The sequence below is a fragment of the Armigeres subalbatus genome, chromosome 2 (genome assembly GCF_024139115.2).
Source record: "Armigeres subalbatus isolate Guangzhou_Male chromosome 2, GZ_Asu_2, whole genome shotgun sequence".
Classification (NCBI taxonomy): Eukaryota; Metazoa; Arthropoda; class Insecta; order Diptera; family Culicidae; genus Armigeres; species Armigeres subalbatus.
The window spans coordinates 440808310-440831925 of record NC_085140.1 but is presented as its reverse complement, the minus strand read 5'-3'; the positions used below and the strand labels follow the sequence as shown (position 1 = coordinate 440831925).

The 23616-nt window shown below is 38.3% G+C and overlaps 1 protein-coding gene across 5 annotated transcripts in view; it reads left to right on the top strand.

Moving 5' to 3' along the window:
• LOC134213665 (paired amphipathic helix protein Sin3a) overlaps window positions 1-23616 on the top strand; it is a 60343-nt gene that overhangs the window by 3168 nt on the left and 33559 nt on the right. For 3 of the 5 annotated variants that reach the window (XM_062692930.1, XM_062692927.1, XM_062692931.1), the window contains exon 2: window positions 22513-22981. In XM_062692930.1, the coding sequence (XP_062548914.1) occupies window positions 22678-22981 (304 nt within the window). In that variant the 5' untranslated portion in view covers window positions 22513-22677. Of the gene's footprint in view, window positions 1-5739; window positions 5959-7470; window positions 7627-22512; window positions 22982-23616 lie in introns of those variants that run through there. The other 2 variants (XM_062692928.1, XM_062692929.1) reach the window with 2 other exon arrangements.

Sequence of the window (23616 nt, the reverse complement as noted above, 5' to 3'; positions counted from 1 at the left end):
TCCCTATGCTGAGCTGTAGGATCTGTCAAAGTTAACACCGTCGTGTGTCTTCTTCTTATTTTTACTTGGATTCGTCTATAGAGTCTAGCTTCTGTAATTGCCCTATCGTGCAGCGAGTGTTTTCTTAAATTTGTTTATCATTAGGGATGGTGGTACCTTTCTTTTGCATTATGTCATAAGAAAAACATTTTGGAAAGTAAATTGAGGTAATTAAAGAACAACAAAGATGTAAACAAACTGAGAGCCATCTTTTCACGCCCAAATCGTACTTTTTATAGAAGGCTCGAAAACCCATGATGTTATATTACAGTCAAACCTCCATGAGTCGATGTTCTATGACTCGATATCGACTCATGGAAGCAAATTATGCCATATTAAAAAATATTTTCTGGGTTACTGTGATGGTCCCTTCAAACGGCTTTCCAAAGATTTGCTATTCCTCATCTCTATATTTCCATGAGTCGATGGTCCCTTCAATATCGACTCATGGAGGTTTGACTGTATACCAATTGACTCAGTTCGTCGAACTGAACAACTTGTTTGAAGAAATCTGAGCGTGCAAATTTATGACAAATGTTCAGCTTCTGATTTTTTAGAATTTAACGGTAAATCGCTCATCGACAATTATATTACTAAAATTTTCAGGGAAAAAAGAGGAATAATAATACAGTAAATTAGCAATCATTTGTCATAAATTCAAGAATTTTGTAGAACAACGACATTTAAGGGAAACAGTATTATTATGCACTTAAAAGCTTGAAAATCACTTTTACATGGACAAAACGTGAACGGAACGAATAGCAATGTTCACAAGACTTGTAGAGCACACCAAAAGCTTCCGCATAGAGGTTGTTGCGATAGTTTTCGACGTTTATATCTCTTGTTGGATTTTTTCCAAAATTGAAAATAGCTCAAAAACACTAAATCGACTTGAGCCACCTCGAAATTTTATCCGAATTAACTGAAAATTTGACAGGAGACTTATTTTAGCATAAGAATTGTGATTCTGGGCTGACCGGTTGAATTTTCGATACTTTTTGAAAACATGAAGAGGTCTAAATTCTTTATCTAGTAACTAAAATATCTTTTGTAATAACATTTTTTGTAGACCTTCCAGCTACGTAAATTCTTCGGCAAAGTTTTTCGGCATCTTCCAGACTATATGCTAACGTATTGAGCCACGTGATTGATCATAAATTGAAACCGCTAAGAGCAAAAATGTAAAAAGTACGTTTTTTCCTATAGACACTATAGGTTCCATAGACGAGTTGAGGCGAAGGCGAGTGTAGCCAAACGAACTATCAGTTAGTGTAGCCAAACGAGCATGATGTCACTATTATAACCCAAGCTACGCAGCGTGTGACGTCAAATTCGCGTGGTACACTGTGAAAAAGTGGAAAAACACACTTAATCGAAATAACCTAACCGTGCCTGCGCTCGTCTATGGAACCTATAGTGTCTATAGTTTTTCCATACTAATGTCCATGTAAATTTAAAACCCGATGCGGCATGCGAGGTCGCAACCAATCGAGCCCATATTTTGCACAGTTGATTGAGGTCCCAAAACGATTCATAAAAACCTTGATCTCACTTGATCGAACGAAGTTTGCGTTTTCCCATACAACTGCCCCACTCATACATACTAGGACAACATAAAAACGCATGAAAAATCGCTAAAGTTTCTCCATTTAAAAAATATAGCCTATGTAAAGAGTAGGAGGTTCTGGGTCTTCGACTCAAACCACCAAGGCACGTGGACATAATATTATTTTTCCTATTTCCGAAACATAACTAGTTAACGATTCGCCCAATTACATATACTATACAGATCCCATTTGGTTTTGGAAACATTCGATTTCCCTCCCCTCGGATATGTGATCTTGCCGCGATGGGTGGGCTTACGCAATTAGCACTGATATGGCAACCAAATACATATCCTGTCGTGGTTGTATCACATGTTGACTATTTTTGTTCAATGCCGCGTCACAATTTGGCACTGACGCACTTTACAGATGTGCATGTGCACCAACGGACATCGTGTCTTGGAGCTTGGAATAGTAATGCAGTGAGGTGGGCCTCTTTCTTCAGTAATAATGAAGTGAGATCTCACCCTTTTTGCAATACTTTTCTGATGTGTCTTTGATGATGTTGAGTCGTAGCTACGCTTAAATCTAGCTAGATAGGTATATATAGAGAAAATGTTTTCAACTTTATCGACATTAATAGGAAATTGACATTAATAGGATTCACTGAGTAGAAGTTTTTGCAAAATTAGGAGCGTGGCGCCTCTCTTATTTTGTTATGTCTCAAATTAAAGAGCCATAATATAAAATGCCACACATGACAACTATGGTATACAAACAATCTAATCATGGCTTCACTCTCGATAAATTTTATTAACAGATAGGGAATAGGCGTAATGAAGCTTTATTTTGCCACCGAAAAGTGAATCCTATAGCTGACCACGACTTATAATGATAGTTATTTTACACTTGTTTGTAAGGATTTAAGACGATTAGAAACGATAGGGCAAATTTCATTATCTTTGCTCAACTTTTAAGCGATGCTTTTTCAAACTTTTAGATTAGGTTTTTCAAATTTCAAAATTCTCGTAAAAAATTGGTTAGATTTCAGAACCGATGTAAAGAAATGTAATTTTGTTTTATATTTTTAATATTGTTGCGTTGCGTTGTAACGGAGTATTTCGTAGATTGCATACTGATAGTCGTCATGTATATTCTTTACCTTTCTTACCCCAATTGCTTATGGATTTCCATTTGGGATTCAATGGAAATCCAATTGGGGGTCCAAAATGATAAAACATGAAAGCTATCATTGCCGGCCACGCCCATCTTCTCCGTTACTAGGAAAGGGAAGGAAATGATGATATGACATCTACTTAACGAGAGGCCAGCGACTCACCGACGCCCTCATAGATGTCAAGGAATTGGATGGTGGGTAGGGTATGTGGTTTAGGAGTATCATTATAAGCAAATGATAGAAAATTTGTGGAAATACGTTGGGAGTGACTTTGCTAAGAAATTTATGTCACTCCATTATCCTTACCGACGATTTTCCTCGGATGGGGCGAAGGTATTAGCCTTGCCCTGGCTAAAAGCCTAGGTTTAAGCGCCTTTGCTCGCTCTCTGAAACGAAAAAAGAGCAAAAAGAAATTAAATTCCCCTTCCCCCCTGATATGATAATGGTTTTGATCAACAAATGAAAATACATTGCTGTTGGCTTAAAATGAATAAATTTTGTTAAATGTCACGAAATAAAAGAGATACAATAATCAAAACCTAATTCAATAAATATCATACACAGTGTACACATATTAAACACATTATCATTGCACGGATAACGTATATCTCGGTTGTCTTTTCGTAACCACATGAATAATGTAATATACAATAGCTATACTATTTGTAATCGCATGTCAGTACCATCGTTGTTGAATTTCCTATTCATATGTGACAAATATGGAATTATGGGCAGTGTAGTAAACACATAATAATAAATATAAAGTCATTAATATACAATAAAATCACAGTAATCTCCATCAGCCAAATTTTAACGATTCATTCATTTTGTAAACCTTGTAATCAACCCTTTATACTCTGAAAATGGTTGATGGCTAACTTGATAACAATAACAAGTATCATACGTGTATATAATATAATGTATAAAATGTAAAGTAAAATGTTATTTGATGAATATATTTTTCATTGGATTTCACTATGAAACTAAAATCATGTTTCGAAATTTCAAATGCATTTCATTTGACAACTATTATAGGTACTGTAAAACATACCGCTTTTTATTGAAAGCAAATGTTCAGTTATATTGTTTTTACGAACCTTTTTGTTGGATTATCGCAAAATGAAAGTAACAAAACGATATATAACCTTTTGTTTGCCGAAAGTTGAAGGATCGTTAAAAAATATATACTGTAAAATAATCTAAGTGTGTAGAATTATTCAACCATATCCAAGTGATTTAAATATTTATAGATTGTTTATAAAAAATCATAATTCTCATAATTATATACAATGGTCAGTAAGAGTTTGTTCAACTTTCAATTTTTTAAAATTTTGTTTTATATTTTTAATATTGCTCATTAACCATGTTAATCTCATAGTCCTTGTTAAAAAACCTTAACCTTAACTTAATTCACCGACTGGTGACACTGCATTTCTCTCATTTAGCCAAGACACCAACCCTATGTGGCGCTTACATAGTTCGATTCCATTTTCTTAATAACTTTTAAACGCAATGGTCGATCGTTATCAAATTCAAAAGTGATCAACTAGGGTTTGTCCTCCGTCGAATGCAACTTGTTGCGAGAAAATCGGTTAAGAATTACTATAGTGGCTAATGTTTTTCGGTTTTCGTGTACACACACACACACACACACACACATCCACACACATACATACACACAGACAGACAGACATTTCTCGCTTAACTTTTCAAAAGGACCTAAGTAACATTTTTTTTCATAAATCAATTTGAATAGCGCAATCAACAGAACAACATGAAAGTTTTTGATTGCAGTATTCAAATTAATTCATGAAAAAAATGTTACTTAGGTCCTTTTGAAAAGTTAAGCGAGATTTACTCAGTTCGTCGAGCCAGTTCTCTTATCCTTCTATAAAAAGTTCGATATTGTCTATCCGGAACAAATTTATAACGCTTTTTATACCGAAGTTGGATTTTTCTCCGGATACAGGCAACTTTCCTAACTCCGGAAGTAGTGGGCTGGATTCGCCTAAAGATGCGCTAAACAACGCATCAGTTAGTTTGACAGATAAAACTTCGGAAAAAAGTTCGGTTCGGAAGTCCCGACTTCCGAATTCTAAGTTGGTGTTACGCCGACACGAGAAAGGCAAAAACTGGTTAGATCTTTAAACCGATGAGAAAAACAATCGTAAAAAAGGCGTAATTTTTTTTCTAAGAAAACGCTCAAATTTTAAAATTCTCGTAAAAAAATTGGTTAGACCCCGAAACCGACGTAACAAATAAAAATGTTAATTTTTCAATATAAACGCTTAGATTTCAAAATCCGGGTCAAAAAGTGTCACAGTGTAGTTAGTGTCACAATAAGTGAAGAAATGTGTAATATGAGCAAACAAAAACCATTCAATATTGATAAGAAAATTATTTTGAGCTTTTTAGTGGAATGTCTTCACTTGTCATAAGACGAGTTAATACAATCCCATTGAATTCCACCACTTAATTGTATCTTGACAGATACGTATTTCGACCTCAACAGTAAGGCCGTCTTCAGTGTCTCGTACTTGAGTCGAGTCAAGTACGAGACACTGAAGACGGCCTTACTGTTGAGGTCGAAATACGTATCTGTCAAGATACAATTAAGTGGTGGAATTCAATGGGATTGTATTAACTCGCATTCAATATTGACAAAATGAATGTTACGAATGTGTTGCTAAAATCGAATGGGAACTGTATGTAGTTTACTGTAATACAAATTTATACATGTCTGGATTCTGAAATTTTTAGTATTTTTGATTGTTGCAAAGTTGGAAATTGAATCGTTTTCAGAAATTCAAATGTTTTTTCTTTTTGCTTATCGACGTCATTCTAACCCTCATCGGTACGTCATTGAAACGCAAACATCCCTGTCGGTAGTCTTTCTCCACCTCGCACATGTACCGTTCGTAGTCTTGGCGGCCTGCACTTTGCAGCTCGCTTGTCGAACGTTCGGCTGACTCGGTCAGTCTCCATCCGGTTGGTCGTAAAGTGAGTTGCAAAGTGTGCTGTGTGCAGTGCGTCTTTTCGCCAGTCGTTCCATTGAACTTTTTGTTCAATCAAGGCATCATAGTTTGTGAAGGCAATTTAGGCATTGCTACTAGTGCAAGAAGTGACTTGAACCTAGTGAGGGTTGTTACCCAGACCGTGAGGAAAGTTAATTCGATATTTTCTGTGCAGTTTAGCCAGGTGAGTGATGGGAAAAAGAGCTGATAATTTTGATGACGACTAAGTTTGTCTGGCCCCGTGTGAAAAGTAGCATTGATCCGTGTGGTGTAGGGCGAATGGTTGAAATTGTGCGTCTTGCGAGTTGAATGAGTTCAGTACCATCGTTTAGGATATTTTTATACATTTTAAAATGTGACCACACGGTCGCGCAGCTGATTTTGATAAGATTTTGAAGCCTTTTTTAGAAATTGATGCAATTTGATTTGTTAACTTATTTTTCTTCACCTCCAACTCTCGCAGATGGTACAACTACAGAGCTAACGCTAATAAGTAGCCGCCTGCTTTCATTAGTGTGCGCCTGTAAGTGATGGTATTATTTATAAATAAATGGGAACAAGTATTGTGATCTTTCGAAGGGGTGTAACTCATACTGCGGGATACAGCTGGCCGCGGTCAAAATTCGTGAGATTTTGTTGGTGTGCAAGTGTGATTGCGCGATATCTCCCAGATTATGCCCACGGTTGCTTGAGAGAAAATTTACGCGAGAGAAGAGTAATAAAAATGTAAACGTAAATAAAAAGTATAGCAAAATAGGACCTGTCTTCATAACTTTGTGTAGTGGAAATGCTGAAAAATTGGATCTCTCGTGAGGACGTGGCTTCGGTTTGCAATTATCAAAAGGTTAGAATATCATCCGTGGATACGTGATACTTGCCTTATGATTTCCCCGTTTTAGCCTTCAAATTAATAGTTTTTATAAGTGTTGTGAAATAATATTTTCAAATTAACAATGATTATAAATTACAGAATTACAAAATATTTTCCAACAACTGATTAAGTTGAAAGGTGGTTTTGAAATAAAAGCGCAGGGAAGTATGTAGGCGGGAATATATCGACAGTGGTTCAGTGGGAGGGATGAGGTGGTAAAGATTCATCCGAAGAAAAGGGAATTGCGATTCAGAGAAAACGTTTGGTTTTAATGTAAGGATGGGATGAACATGTAAATTTCAAGCCTGTTTGAGCTATTTTTAAGATAACACTAATACCGCTGCAGAGATACGGCTAATACAAAGGTATGCGTCCATTTTTACAGGCTTCACACCAATACTGTTCAAGTGTTTGGCTGTATTTGTCGCTGATAGATACCCCTTAATAATCGAATGTTACTACGTCAATACACCGTATACGGATACTCTTGTGAGTTGGGTCCATTCATGGTGTAGTTTCGAGGTAGCCGTAGCCCAAGTGCGATGTGTACGTTTTTCGTCCGTAATTTCTGAAGGTGTGAGGTCAGGAAAAAATCTTCACTTTTTCTCTAAAAGCAGAGATGTACGCAACAAAGCCGATAGGAAAAGTGGAAAATCTGCAACTATTTCGTCGAAATATTGTTGGAAATTCGTCCATAAGTACATTTTGAGAATACTTATTTGCTGTCTCTTAGCCTATAACTGAAGTGAATACAGTTTGATCCAGTTGTGCTCGGAAATATTGAGTAAGAGAATGTGGTGTGGTGGCTTGTGAATCCAGTCAGAAATTGGTGCGTGTGATGTGACTGCAAATTGACGATAGCATCGATTTTTTTTTCTTCGAAGAAATCTTTTGGCCAAAACTTCTTTCCTGAAAGCGAATGCAAAAAAATCGCTATATTAGTCCACGCAATTCGCGAATGGTGGTGTCATGTGAGTACAGGTTCGTACACGGTGCTGCAGTTCCATAAACGCAAGCCCCTTTCCAATCGGGAATTTGAGGTAAAAGCCGTGTCTGGCTGTGTCGAAAAGAGGCGAAAAAAGAGTGCTGAGTGAAAAAGAAGACGAATAAAATTGGTTGAAAAAAAAACACCATTCAGTTATGCTTCGGGTTGGGTGGGGCGTCATTTCAATAATAATTCTGCATTTTTAATTTTGGCTGATTTTCTGAATGGTTCAATCAAAGTCGTTTGTGAAATCGAATTTGGTAGAATGAGAAAATGGAATTGCACTTCCTGTTCTTTGAATGATACCTTATAAAATTGTTTCTTGTTTGATTGAAGTTTTGAAATTAAGATTCATCCAACTAGCGATGGTCTGGTGCAAAAACTACAAAAATATTTTGATAAGAAAATTATTTTGAGCTTTTTAGTGGAATGTCTTCACTTGTCCTAAGACGAGTTTATACCATCCCATTGAATTCCACCACTTAATTGTATCTTGACAGATACGTATTTCGACCTCAACAGTAAGGCCGTCTTCAGTGTCTCGTACTCGAGTCAAGTCTCGTAAGTCGAGTCAAGTACGAGACACTGAAGACGGCCTTACTGTTGAGGTCGAAATACGTATCTGTCAAGATACAATTAAGTGGTGGAATTCAATGGGATGGTATAAACTCGTCTTAGGACAAGTACAAAAATATCCAGTTTGTCGAATAATGTTTCGTCACAACTTCGAAATGTAATAATTTATCAAACCCCTCCTTCGACAGAAAAAATCTCCTCGATCAAGCGAAAGTATTTTAATGACATATAGAAGCTTCTCATTGTTTGAAATAAGCTTCCTACCGAAAACAAAAAAAAATCTCCAAATATCACCCTTTTCGATCATTTGAAAATGATGTGAGTGTTTGCATGCAATCAGAAATCTTACGGAAACGTGAAACCACAAAAGATTATACTAAGTAAGCATTTGTGATAAGAATGATGTGCACCGTTGTTAAAATGATGTTTTTCGTCAAATCAGCGTTATTATCATCGCTTTCAAGCAAGTCATCGACTGATTGATTGAGTAATGCTGTGATTTTCAATTAAAGGTGTGTTCTAGCTGATGATTTGTTTTTTAATGTAGATTATAGAAAGTGGTAAATTTAACTCTACATATCATTTAATGCAAAGACATGTATGTTGAGATATTTGCTGTCAATACTCAGCTGATAAAAAAGTTAGTGGTATGAGGATCGCCAGGAAAATATCGATTGATTTGGATCCATAGTTACAGATAGGCCAACTGCCAGTCTTGCAAAATGTCGTGACCATCACCAGATGATCAGATATGAAAACAAAAACCACCACGCTTTTAAACGATGTTCTTTACTGACAATCACTGCAAGCGCATCGTGACATGTAGAAGCTGACACGTGAGTACCTTCGGTAAGCGTGACACCCAGATTGACAACCACAAGCTGAGAGCCATAAAGAGCATCAGGTCGGTCAGCTGTCAAAAGTGCAGGTGAGCACCGTTATTGATTGATTTTGTGTCGTTTGATTGGACTGACGTCGTTTTTAATTGATAAATTGGATAAATCAATAGTTAAATTAAGGGTTCATTCACAAATTACATAACGCTAAAATGGACCCACCCTCTCGTAACGTATTTTGTATGGGAGGGTTCTGAAATTTGTATGGGCCGTATTTGTGAATGGCTCTAACTAAGTTTTTACCAATTTGATCCAGACTATCTTTTGAAAAAGGCCAAATTTTTTTTATTGATTTTTTCAAATGGATACAATCAAAAAACGACGCATCCTACAAAAAAATGTTATATGGGTGACTATCGCAAAATCACTCAAAGTTTCTAATAAAGATATCGGAAACAATTCAAATTTAGCCCTCCACTGGAAAAAAAATCAGTTTCATCAGTTTCAAAAATTAAAACTCGATTTGCGAAAAAACGCTTTTTTGATTTGTATGAAATTGTGTCTCAAGATAGGTGATTATGTTCCCTACCAACCGTCCATACATCGCAAGCTGGGCACTTTGAAGGAAAAAAAGTTTTTCTAACAAAAACTTTTTCTTGTCGAAATTATTTTCAGTGTATTTTTATCCGTTGCGATTAGTTACGACCTAAATATTGTACTCTGCTTGACTGTACAGGAATATTTAAATATATGTATGAATATGTTAAATCCACTGGCACTCCTTGACATTGAGAAAAAAAAAATCAATTCCGACAAGAAAAATTTTTTGTTAGAAAAACTTTTTTCCCTTAAAAGTGTCAAGCTTGTGATGTATGGACGGTTGGTAGGGAACATAATCACCTATCTTGAGACACAATTTCATACAAATCAAAAAAGCGTTTTTCACAAATCGAGTTTTTTAATTTTTGAAACTGTTGAAACTGATTTTTTTTTCAGTGTAGGGCTCAATTTGAATTGTTTCCGATATCTTTATTAGAAACTTTGACTGATTTTGCGATAGTCACCCATACAACATTTTTTGTAGGATGCGTCGTTTTTAATTGTATCCATTTGAAAAATCAATAAAAATTTGGCCTTTTTCAAAAGATAGTCTGGATCAAAATTGGAAAAACTATGTATGTACTTTTCTTTTAATAGCACCTCTTAAAATATTGCACAAAAAGTCAATATAAACAATAAGAACACTTAAATGTTCCCAAAAATTCTATTTTGGCTTCATGCATTTTATCACAGCAAAATCCACTAATTCCGCTAAGTGGATTATTCCATTGCTGTCGAGCGTTGATTTCGAACCAAACACCGCATAGGTCAAGTGATCATCACGATAGTCAAGATGACATGGATATGACAACCACAACATCAGGAAAGTTTTCCTATCATTCATGCTGGTGATCACAGGCAGAAGAAGTGAAGACATGGTGAGTGACCAAGCGCTAGTTGCTAAAATGTCACTTTCATGGTGATCGTTACACCAAGCATGTGAGATCCACATTGAGCATCACAATTGAGTACTTGACACATGACCTGGATTTTGTTATTGTCACGCTTTGCGTGACTTGTACGGTGACACTTTGCAGCACTGCCAACTGCCAACATGGCAAACATACGAAAAAAAAGTGCACAATAATGTTAACAATCCGAATGTCTTGGTCTTCACGGAAATGTTAAATTATTGGCAAGTTGTTGAGTACATTGGCCGGCATAATGAAGTGCTCACTTGTCCGTTTTATATAGAAAATGAATAACTTCAGAGATCCAGCTCCTCATTTTTCGTGGACCGATTTTTCTGAAAACATGAAAACATTTTATGATCACATGATGGAGAACGAATAGCTGGCCAAAATCCATTTGTTTGCATTTATGCATGGTATTACATATTTAGAAAATTTCCCAGTACTTTTTGATTTTTTTTGTTCGTGCTGAACCAATTCGTCCATTTCATTGAACTTTTGTAGTACCTATATCCGTGTATTTTGTTTAGTTCATGTCTTTCTACTCCATTTTTTAGAGAAGAAATGAGGAAGTCGTTTTTAATTCAGATATTTCTCAAATTTAACGTGAGGCCTTCTTTATATTGAGATAATTTTTTTTCCAAGTTCGTTTATTTGGTAGGCTCAGGCGTGTATTACACTTTACGGAGCCACGGTTCTTTTTGATATGCATAATCAATATCATTTTATTATTAAATTAGTAAAAGAGGGATATAAGCCAACGTACTCGTGGTCACTCGAGGTTAGCTTTACAATGTTTAAGGATGGTCGGTACTTAGGATTCGGGATTCCACAAAACAAGGGTATCCAATAGTCGCTCTCTGGAAGCGTAATTTTCCGAGCAGAAATACGTGATCGATGTAATTGTAACCGGCTCCGCACCTACAATAAGTTGCTATCGACCAGGTTTATTCTGTACAAATGTGCGTTTAGTGAATAGTGATTGGACATAAGTCTCGACATCACGCGAATGAAGCCTCGACTTAAGTTCTCACCTCTGAACCACGCTCGCCCAGGAGGGCAGTGTAAATCGGAGTAAAAAATAAGCTTGATGCTCTTTCAAAATCTGGCGTCAGCCCAAAATTAGTCAAGACGCTAGTTGTATCAGCTAATACAAAAGTTAAAGGGAGAGATCAACTCAACATTTTATGTTCCACAATGACACACTCTGGATGCGTCGAAAGCTCGTTTTTGTGGATTGTTGGGGTGGTGAGTGTGCACAATTTTCTTGCACACGTGCTGTTCCCTCGACTGTATTTTCGAAACTTCTGAGAATTTCGCAATGAAAGTACACACACTGAAGCCTTGTTACCCAAGACTTAAATTATAATTGGTGCAGCAGGCGAAATATTATTGTCATTTAAAATTGATACAAAAGATGACGGTTTTTTTTTAACTAAGACAACTTATGAAACATTAGAAGTAATGATGCAAACACACTTCCCGTGTTCTATCATCAATTCACATGAAGACCAGAATGTATCTGTTACGCAAACTAGTGTAAATGATGCCAGGCGAGATATTCAACAAACGAATAAAGTCACTGGGATGGATTGCAGAAGGAGCAATGCTAGCATTCTGGCCAATGAAATATTGACAGAACAGAAAGTTGGGCGATTGATTCATTTGAACCCTTCAAAACACCAGGTAGGGATGGAATTTTTCCTGTACTACTACACTGCCGTCATACGGATATTTGTCCCATGTTTGCTGGGATTCCCTATATATATGGGACAGTTATGCGTATAACGGCAGTACAGAAGGGAAAAGTTATGTGACTAAGATGTTCCAATCGAGCTTAAGACTGCATGGCGGGGAGTGCGTGCCACATTTATCCCAAAAGCTAATAAGAAGAATAAATCATCCCCAACATCCTTCAGACCAATTAGCTTATCGTCCATTATACTAAAAATAATGGAAAAACTAATAGATGGGCATAAAAAATTATCTTATTTAATGAATACTCCTCTGAGCAAAAATCAGTTTGCATATCAGGAAAGTAAATCTTCAGTAATAGCGCTTCACAAGATAGTTACAAAGTTAGAAAGATTTTTTGAAGCAAAAGAAATTTCACTTGTAGCGTTCCTTGACATTGAAGGAGCATTCGATAACACATCTCACAGATCAATGAAGAATGCTATGTTGAAACGAGGTTTCGATGTATGCATTGTTGACTAGATTGGCGAGATGTTATCAAAAAGAGAAATATCAGCTAACCTTGGAAGCTCATCAAAGTAAAAGGGTGTCCTCAAGGAGGCGTACTATCACCTTTTTTGTGGTCTTTGATCGTTGACGATCTTCTCAAACAACTGGAAGCTCGAGGCTTCGAAATAAACGACTTCGCGAATGATATATTTATATTGGTGAGAAGAAAATATGACTGTGTTATTTCTAATCGAATGCAAATTGCCCTAAACTTCATAACTTTATGGTGTGAACAAGAAGGATTAAACATAAATCCTTCAAAGGCCACATTAGTGACGTTTACAAGGAGAAGAATTAATTCATTTCCTACTTGAAATTGAAATTGAAAGGAGCAGATTTGAAACTTTCAAACTCAGTCAAGCATCTTGGCGTTCGACTTGACAGTAAGCTGGATTGGAACTTACATCTTGAAGAAGCATTTTGCAAAGCTACAAATGCTTTATGGATGAGTAAGGCGACGTTCGGTAAAAAGTGGGGACTAAAGCCTAAAATGATACAATGGATTTATACGGCGATTGTGAAACCCAGAATATTATACGCCGCATTAGTATAATGGCCAAAACCAAAATAAAGGGTGGTACAGAAGGAGTTGGAAAAACTTCAAATATTAGCTACTCTTTCAATAACTGGTGCAATGGAAAGCACGCCGAACAAAGCGCTGGACGCTTTGCTCCACGTGCTACCATTGGATCAATTGATTCAATTAGAAGCAGAGAAAAGTGCTTTGAAGATCAAAAGAGATTCAAAGCTCTTCGAAGGTGACTTAACAGGGCATCTTAGTATTCTAAGCAAAATAAGTATCAACTCACTGATCACAAACAACGATGATTGGATAGAAGATAGATACAACTTTTATCGATGTTTTGATGTAATTAATCTTGAGCGAGCATATGGACAAATGGTGGACCAAATCTTCGGGACGAATATTTCGATTCCCAGGGACGAATATTTCGATTCCCATGGGAAAGTGGGCAACTGTTTTCCAAGCTGAAGTTCAGGCTATTCTTGAATGCCCTAATTTATGCTTACGCCGAAATTACAGGCATTCAAATATTTGCATAATTTCTGATAGTCAATCAGCATTGAATGCTCTGAAATCAGCAAGATGCACATCTAAACTCGTTTGGGAATGTGTTCAGTCACTCCAAACCTTGGGTACTCGTAACAAAGTGAACCTGTATTGGGTTCCTGGTAATTGTGGCATTAAAGGCAATGAACGAGCTGATATGCTGGCAAGACTTGGTTCATCTTGACAATTCATTGGTCCCGAACCATTTTGTGATGTATCTGCGAATAGAATAGAACTCAAATCTTAAGAACATCCAGAAATAGAAAACATCTGAAAAAAAAAAACACATTAATTGCGAGGCATTCTAAACGTTTCATCACACCAAACGTAGTTATCACTCGCAAAATTTTAGATCTTTCGAAAAAAGATCTTAGCACATATATACTGCCGTTCTACACATAATTGTCCCATGTACATAGGAAATCCCAGCAAACATGGGACAAATATGCGTATGACGGCAGTATAAATCTTATAACAGGCCATTGCCCGAGCCGATATCACTTAAAGCTGCTAGGAAAACTGCAAGATGATATATGTCGTTTCTGCGGCATACATGTAGAGGACTCGGAACATCTGTTATGCCATTGTCCGGCAATTTTTAGAAAAATAATACAGTTCTTCAAAAGGGGCTGATAGATCCTTCTGAAGTTGGAGAACAAATCCTAATATGGTAGTACGATTTATCAGAACTATAATACCGCATTGCATTGGGAAGACGCTGGCAGTCAAGGTGATGCAATTGCTCTACATAGCAATGATGCGTCAACTTGACAAAGCTATATCAAATGGGTTACGGGATTGCTTCTTACTAGCGCAGATAAGACCCCTAGGTGACTTATTCCAAGTTTCAACTGAAGGGGATTGGAACATGTTTTTCGACCACTAGGACCGTGCCAAAAGATCACCATGTAATATGTACAGAAATCCGTTTAATTTCCGTACCGCAGAGATGAGCTTCTCTGTCGTAACTTCGTCCAGCTGTTAACACACCAGAGAGTTTCTTCGGTGCCGAGGGATCTCACTTCCTCACACTCACACAAGATCTCATGGACCAGCTTTTTGTAGGTTGTATCTCTGGTTTGTGCTTCTCGCTTCAACACCAGAATCAGTTCACCTGCTTGGTGCGTCTGACGCTTTGCACGTCTACATCTAGCACAGAAAGGCTTCTGAAGGCACCTCTCATGGACTTCAGAACTTGGGTGGTCGTCACCAAAACTACTTCGTCTCGACTTCTGTCCTTCAGTTTTCTTGCACCTGATAAGGAACACCTTATTACCATTTTTTTGTATAACGAGCTCGGTGGTCTAGTGACTACCGCTTCTGCCTTACAATCAGGAGGTCGTGGGTTCCATCTCTGGCTCGTTCCTGTTTTAAAAATGTGACATAGACTACATCACTTTCCTTGGTGAAACCTTGTTTGATACTTCAGTTTTTCTACCCTACCAAAAATAACAAAACTTCCTTTCTGTAGTATTGTGAATAGGTGATAAATTCCAAGATCGTAGTGCAGTTTACACCAGTTTTGATCAATCACGGAGTAGCAAGCTTTGATATGTACAGCCAGTCCAAGCTTAGCTAGCTTTGTAGCTTGATCTTTTCAGTTAATTTATGTTTAAATTACTTCAGGTATCAGTCTTGTCGTCAATCTTGTACTACAATCAAATAATGAAAATATTATTCCATCGAATTGTCAGTCCGAAGAATAGATTTCGTTTGATTCGAACAAACAGAAAGCGAAAAGCATCTCTTCCTTCGAGATATCTCCTGCGATTCCCGGTGAGCTAGAATTGTATCGTTTACAAACGTCTTCGCTGATATTCAGTCAGTTGATATACCTGGTTACGTCATGCCGTCATCACAAAATTTCTGTGCACATTATGCCGAAGTGTATCGGACTCGGTTGTTGATTTTTCCTCATTCTAGATGATGCGTTAAAGGGAACAGAGAAGAATTGTAGCTGTATTTCATTCCATGTCTAGCATGGATAAACTTCTACTTTATACACCATATGATTCGTTCGACTTATAACTGACCTGGTGGTTCTCCAACAAGACTGAATCACGCGCGGTTTTTTATCTCTTTTCCGTTGCCAAGCTTCTTATTATTAACGACCGACGTACGTATGTAGACTAGAAGATACGTAATGTTGTTACTGCCGACGCCGTAGAAAAGGGGGCCACTGCTGGCAAATTAACCTCAAATTTCCAAAATCCCAATAAGAAAGAAAATTCGCCAAGACTCATACTCTTGTTGATCCTGAAGCGTAGGTAACCATCGTTTCACCTACACACTGCACGGTGGCCAACAACATACAGCAGGGTATGAAACAACCACACTGAAGGAAATAGGTCTCGAAAAATGTGTGCATGTAGGCACTGGGCGAGCGCGCGCGAGTCTACTTCCGAGAGACTATTTGCCATATCTGGCGTAACATTCTGAAATGATTATTTGCGTTTGTGTCAACCAACAAGTTCACTTGGCTCAGGGGATCTATGTTGGTCTCCGCTTCTCGCCACGCTTGTATTATATGTTTTAATTAACATACAATGACACTGATTAGATTTTGAATTAATTCGTGAATCACCTCAACAAAAATAATTGATTGCTGGGATTAGGTCATGTTTGTTTACTGAAAACAGGTCATTTTTCAAAGCTTGGCTAGGTTTTATCTATGAGGTTTCATCTACTAACAGCAAACCTATCCATGAACGCATAACGAAACACATTATTCTGTGCGGATCGGGTATTTTGGCCTTCAACCACTATCATAGTGGTCACCGAGCCAACCACCCTCCTGTTTGGCAGAGGCCAATGTAATGTTTTGTATTTCGACGAGAGGAGAAGATAGTGCCGCAAAAAGAGTTGTTTCTCATCGTTGGTTTCGTGCAGGGAAGGAGATAGACCACTACGACGAATACGACAGAATACTCTGCGCGTTGTCGGTACAGTTATTAATACACAAGTACAGTTTTCTTCTCCTGTCTCTGTGTATATATTTTATAATAACTTTGCTGAAAGGGGCCCCCCTCAACATGAAGCTTGTTTCACTTCGCGACTGAACTTGTTTTCTTTCATTTTCCACCTCTCCTGTATTCATCACCGTCCGCCGCGTTTTCGATGGGTGGTAGTCATCGAGTGTTATGTTGTTTCTCATTTTTGGGGGCCTTCACCACCAAAACATGTATGTTGAATGTTGGTGGTGATCTTCATCTGACTAACTGGTAGGCTGGAGTGTACATCATTGATGCCTTATTTGGGGTATAGGGATTTTTTTTTTCAAACAACGACTACTGTTCTTTGTTTGTCAGAGCGAGGTCATGGGCTATTGCAAACGAAATAATCCATCCGCAGGAGCCGAAATTGCCGAATCAGAATCAAGTGTGTCCGTTGCTACGGGCACGTCATTTTGGTGTTTGGGTGCGCGAATTGCAGTGTTGACCATGATTTTAACATATTCTGAAGTTTTATAAGATAAAATAATATTTGATATTATGCAAAGTAAAGACTGTGCTTGAAAAAATGATCGCCAAAGTGTTATTCTGTATTGGAGTTCTTTTGAACTTTCAGAGAATTAACTAGAGGGAATGACGGCTTTGGCAGGTTTTGTTCTATTATTGGCAGGGGGTTTTTTATGACTGACTATGTTCAAATTAGGCATAAACATTCTTTGCTTATCAAAGAATATTGTGGCCCAATTTCATACAATTTGGTCGTCTAAAACCCCCATGACAATAATAGAACAAAACCTGCCAAAGCCGTCTTTCCCCCTATCTACAACATTATAGATCGGTTGCTACTTCATTGGTTTATTGGACCTCCTCTCCATAACAAAATTTCCACACCTACATCTTAGACACTATTAATAAAGGCCCCTGCTGGAACGAGAAAGAAAAATAAGAGAAATAAACATTTAATGATAAAAGACAACGCGTTTTTATCTCCTGTAATGTGTTTTATATAACACTTACAAATCACCGCATTCCTCACGATATAGAAATTGCGGACGATCAGTCTCATAATTGTCCCATGTATACAGAGAATCCCAGCAAACATGGGACAATTATGCGTCCACCGGCTGTACAGTGATGTATGTGTGTATGTATGCTCGCTAACTACTTCTTGACCGAACCACTAAACCGATTTTAACCAAATTAAGTACGTACATTCTCTATCACAAAGGGGGTGACAGAAAAGGGGGAGAGTGTGGGTGAAGATGTTCTCTTTAGAAGTATTTCAGTGTAACTTCCAAGCCCCGTAACTGATTTTAACCAAATTTGGTACAAATATTCTCTATACTAGGCTATGAGGGGGCACCAGGTATTTTTTGAAAAACAAAAAAAAATTGCGTAAATCTTGAAGCCACGGAACGATTTCAATCAATTTTAGTACACTATTTCTGTATTCTAAGGGAAAGGTGGTAGATGAGGTGGAAGAGTCACTATTTTGAAAAATAGCAGTTCAGTGTACCTTTTATCTTTCAAGAACGATTCCAACCAAATTTTGACTAAATTTTCCCTACATTGAAGAATCGATTGTCACTGATGGTCACTGAGAAAACAGGAGGGTGTGGGGCAGGGGTATTGTTTAGAATAGAACAATTTTGTAAAAATTCTGAACCCCTGCACCGATTTTAACCAAATTTGATAAAAATACCCAAGTAACCAAAGAATAGAAAAGGGATAAAGGAAGAGAGAAGAAAAAAAGAAAGAAGGAAGAAGTAAGGAGGAAGAAGGAAAAAAAGAATGAAAAAGGAAGAAGGAAGAAGGCTGTGGGAAGGAACAAGTAAGAAGAAGGAAAAAGGAAGGAGGAAGGAATAAAGAAGAAGGAGGAAGGGATAAAGAAGAAAGAAGAAGGCAGAAGGAAAAAGGAAGAAGGTGTAAGGAAGAAGGCTGTGGGAAGGAGGAAGAAAGAAGAACGAAGAAGGAAGAAAGAACAAGGAAGGAGACAGAAGGAAAGAGGAATGAAAAATAAGGAATAAGGAAGAAGGTAGAAAGGAGAAAAAAGCGAAAAAGGGAACATGAAAAAAAGGGAGGAAGAAAGAAGGAATAATTGGGGAGGAAGGAACAAGAAGAAAGAAAAAAGCAACCCAAAATACATTTTTTATATGCAAAACCCATGCAAAAAACTCACTTATTTTTCAAACTTTTAACCTCAACCGATTTCTCACGACGGGGCATCCTGTCCCATTGTTTTTTTTTTAAATTGCCCAAGTCGAACTATGTGATCGAAAATTCTGGCCTAACTAATTTGAAAACCTGTGTAGAAAAAATCCCTTTTTTGGCACTTATGCTTATCCGAATCACTTGGAACGGGCTTGGTAGTCATATGGCTACTGCTTCTGCCTCATACGCAGAGGTCGTAGGTTCAATCCCAGGTCCGTTCCATTATCCTACTTTGTATCTTTCTCTATATTTCTCATGTTCTAGCAATCGCTAGAACTGGAAATGGATTTCCATACCGTCTCCATTTCTATACTATACCTTCAACTTGACTATTCTAGTAGAAACTGCTAGAATTGGAAATGAACAAAAATGCTCGTTTCCTACATCCAATAAGAAATTCTATCAGTTGCTTTCTCCTATCTGTCACATTAGCCGCTCGTTAACCCAAGACGAAGCTCTGCCCCTCGAACCTAACCCAAAAACTCCAACAGATTCCGCATGAACTCGTGGCAAGTGCAGAGGTATATTCGGCTTGCAATGGGCGAGTAATTGCATCATCGTTTCCTCCCCCTTCCCTACTTTGACTTGCATTCTGACGTGCCAGGCGCCAGTGTGATTTAACGAATGAGATCACCAATACTTGTACATTGAAGGTGAGTGTTAGTCCCAAGCAAAACATCTGTTGGTTCTCTGTGCAAGAACAGCTGATCTGGTCATAATGGACTAGCAACTACGGGCAGTCAATCAAGCAAAAGCAAGCTTATGCTCATCCGATTTACTTGGAACAAGCTGCGTTCGGCAATGAGTATAAATAAATGTGAAAAATAAGCGCTATCTACCTATTAGTGTTATTTTAGACTTTTCTCATGTGCTTCTCAACCTTTTTGAACAAGCTGAAAATATATCTTGCAAATGGCACAATCGGTTAGATTATGTACTTGGTAAACAATCCAGAATAGATGAGAGGATGTAAGGAGTGGGATATAAGAAGTGAATAGTGAGAAATAAGAAATGAGAAAAAAGGAAGGAAGTATATCATCACTTCTCAGTACTCATTTCTCATTACTCATTTTGAGAATCTTGCTCGCCACTTGTCTTTTTACTCCAGTCACTTCTTATCTCAAACATCTCACTTCTAACTTCTCATTCAACACCAAATTGCATTCAGCCAAAAAAGCCACAAGATAGATATTCATACAATGACAAACATTGCATAAACACTAAGTTGGAACCATCAACTAGTTATGAGGACAACACGAGAAAACTCCAGAACTGTGCTGTCATAACTCTACCGGTAGCTACCAGCTTGAAGTTTGCATAACGAATGATTCATGTTGAAATTAGCAAAAATTACAATATGTCTAGTCATGTACGAGAAACTGAGGATGGCAATTGGCAAGGTCGTTCTGCTGTCTTATAGGCAGATGATACAAAAGTATTAGATTGCTAATAGCATTTCATTTCGCGTGACCAACACCTATTTCGTCACGACCAAACAGCCAAAGTATCGGTACCTACTATAAGTGTTAAACTGATTGATGATGATAAAAAAACATTCCATACAACATGACGCCTAATAAAAGGCCAAATTAAACTTATTGAATCTTTTTTTCAGTAAAGTATCTTTAATGACTACAGCGCCCCAAGCGTTGTAGTGTTTCTACTTTCTAGACCAAATATATTGAAAAAAATATCCATCCACTCCACTACTTTATTAACTTCCATACAATTTGAGTAATTTATTTAAAGTTTGTTCAAAGTCCATTCTCCCGCCAGATCCTCTCATTGTGCCATCGCCGAATCGTAACCAAGCGCTGCTGGTTGGCGGCGAACGGAAGAACATTTTGGCATTTTTGGAGCCTTTTTTTCTCGTGTTGGTTCGCTTATTGCCATTCTCCGAGGAATCGTTCGCTGGTCTTCTACATGCACAAATACACACGTTGGCAGATACAATTTACCCTTGGGCCAATTGGTGGGGAGCAACGGTTGGCAGACACACGCGGTGGGGGTATTGATACGCGAGGACGTAACACAGGGTAGCAATGATTAGAAAAGACGCAGTCGCGCGCGTATTAGCACATAGGCAGCAATACATGTTACATTATGTGTGTTTGTGCTTGATGGTGGGAGGGTTCGTTCTTTTGTGCGTCGCAAACTATTTTTTGGAGTCGAGGTCATACCGAACTCGTCACCAGAGATCTGCAAGATACGGTTCTGTTCAGTTGAAAGGAGTCCAGAGATTCGACAATAGTCGCGTAGAAGGTGTGATTTTTAGTTGTCTTAAAATAGGTTCACCGGTGAAATTCATCATCTTGGGGATAGTCTGTGCAAAGACGACTGCTAAGCAGAATGACGAAGTTCATCGAGATAATGAAATTGTGCAATTTTATTTTTAATACAAAAGGTGAAATAATAAACACGAACCGGCAGAAGAAGACATGAGTGAAAATACCGGTTCAATAAATAACACTTGTATGAACAGAGCTGGTTTTGCCTTCGCGAGATTGCTGCTTGCTGGCTGTATTGTGTATGGACAGATGGGGAGTGCTCTGCCCTTCTCTCCACCGCAACAACCAACGCCGTGCATCAGATGGGAGCTCTCCTTAGGTGGAGGTACGCTATGAACGAATGAGATGTTGTATTCTTGTTTTTGTTATTGTGGGACAACGACGCGCCGTTGGTTGTCGTGGAAGGCGTGCGACGTCAAGATTTTCAAAAGGCATTCGAAATTCCGGTAAACCATTGCTCCCGCTTTGGAAGTTAAATTTCACTCTGTGCTGGTCTACTGGTCTCTCTGGATTGCTCCCTGGAGTGCACGAATCGCATTTTATGCGCCTCATTTCTCTGATGTTGCACGTAGAGAGAATGAGATTGAAGTGAGGGAATCTTTTTCGTATGTTATATTCGGTGCATAGCACTTTGGGATACAAATGGACAAAAATTGTGTAATAAAGTTGCTCTACTTCATTATTCAAGTGCATCTATCGAAGGCAAAAAACTATAAAATAATTATTGAGTATCGGTCATACTACCATAATAACCAAACTATTGCTTCTCTCTTTGTTATTTTTCTGGCCACCTGTCATCATAGAACTTATCCATAGTCGATTCGACAAGCCGAGTGAGTTCAAAGGTACAGTCAAAAACCATTGCAGGCTTGTCGAGGTGCCGGAAAAAGGCGGAGACTCCGCACCGCGACTGCTACCCGGTATCATACTGTTGTGAATGTTCACCAGCACTGCGCGCTGTGCAGCCTATAGGCACAAAATGCCACGAAAGCGCGCATGCTCGCCTCTTGAAAGCTTTTATCGATCGATATCATTAAACAGATGTTTTCTCCACCGACCAGCAACACAATCTAGGAGCACGCATACAAATAATTGCACCCCCATCTAGAACCTCTACTTCGTAGCCTTACCCAAAAAATAGAACAAAGAACTTTTCTTCTAATATCATTTTTTTCTGATTCTCTTCTCTCCCACAGTTATCAGATCGGTGAAAAGTCAAAGTGAGTCAGTGTTCTGAACTGAGAAGAAGGAAAAATCTTTTAACAAAAGAAGCTGTGAAAATTGTGAACGGTGATCGAGTGAATTTCGTTGTGTCAAACGAAGTGAGATAAAATACATTTCTGCAGAATGCACCAGCCACGATGAAGCGTGGTCGTACGGAAGAAATTCAGTTCGGGCAGCCCCCTCGGGCCGGTGGGACTGCCCCCCATCAGCGTCTGATCACGACGAGCCAACCGCATAATCCCGGACCCACGATACAGTACCAGATATCGCCGAATGTTATCAAAACGACCGCGCCCGCCGACGTGGTGGCAAATTTGAGCCAATCTCAGCAGGTGCAGCAACAGCAAACGGTGGCCCAGCAGAGCCAGCAGCAGTCGCAAGTGTCCCAGCCAGTGCCACCTCCTCCTTCCCAGCAGCCGCCCAGCGTCCAATATACGACATGTGAGTTCTTTTTTCAATTTAATGTTTGAGAAAAATTGGGGTTCTGACTTCATACGAATGATTCACATCTTTTAATACTATACACACATAAAATGTGAAGCAGCCTATTTCAATAAGTAAAACCTTTCATAACGAATACCCGAAAACCATTCATTAGGAAAACATTATTCTTTTATTCTTTACTACATGAATTGAACCTGTGCTTTTATTGGCATTTCAAGGTTAAGCCGAAATGCGTAGGTGACGGTCTGTAAAACTTGACTTGACTTGACGTCGAGTCAAGTACGAGACACTGAAGACGACCTTACTGTTGAGGTCGAAATACGTATCTGTCAAGGTACAATTAAGTGGTGGAATTAAATGGGATTGTACAAGCTCGCCTTACGACAAGTGAAGACATTCCACTAAAAAGCTCAAAATAATTTTCCTTAAAAAATCCTAAAATCCATTTTTTTATCTCGTCAAATCTTTCCGTCGGGATTTAGTTTCTTCTCTTGTAGTATTGAAGGTTTTATATTGCTTTCATAGCATTTCTCTAGATCTAGAATGATCAGAGTATAGGGAGCGGGACCATTTGGGCAGCACCCCCTATTCCCGTCCGCAACGTTAATAACTCGACCGCGTTCCAACCAAAT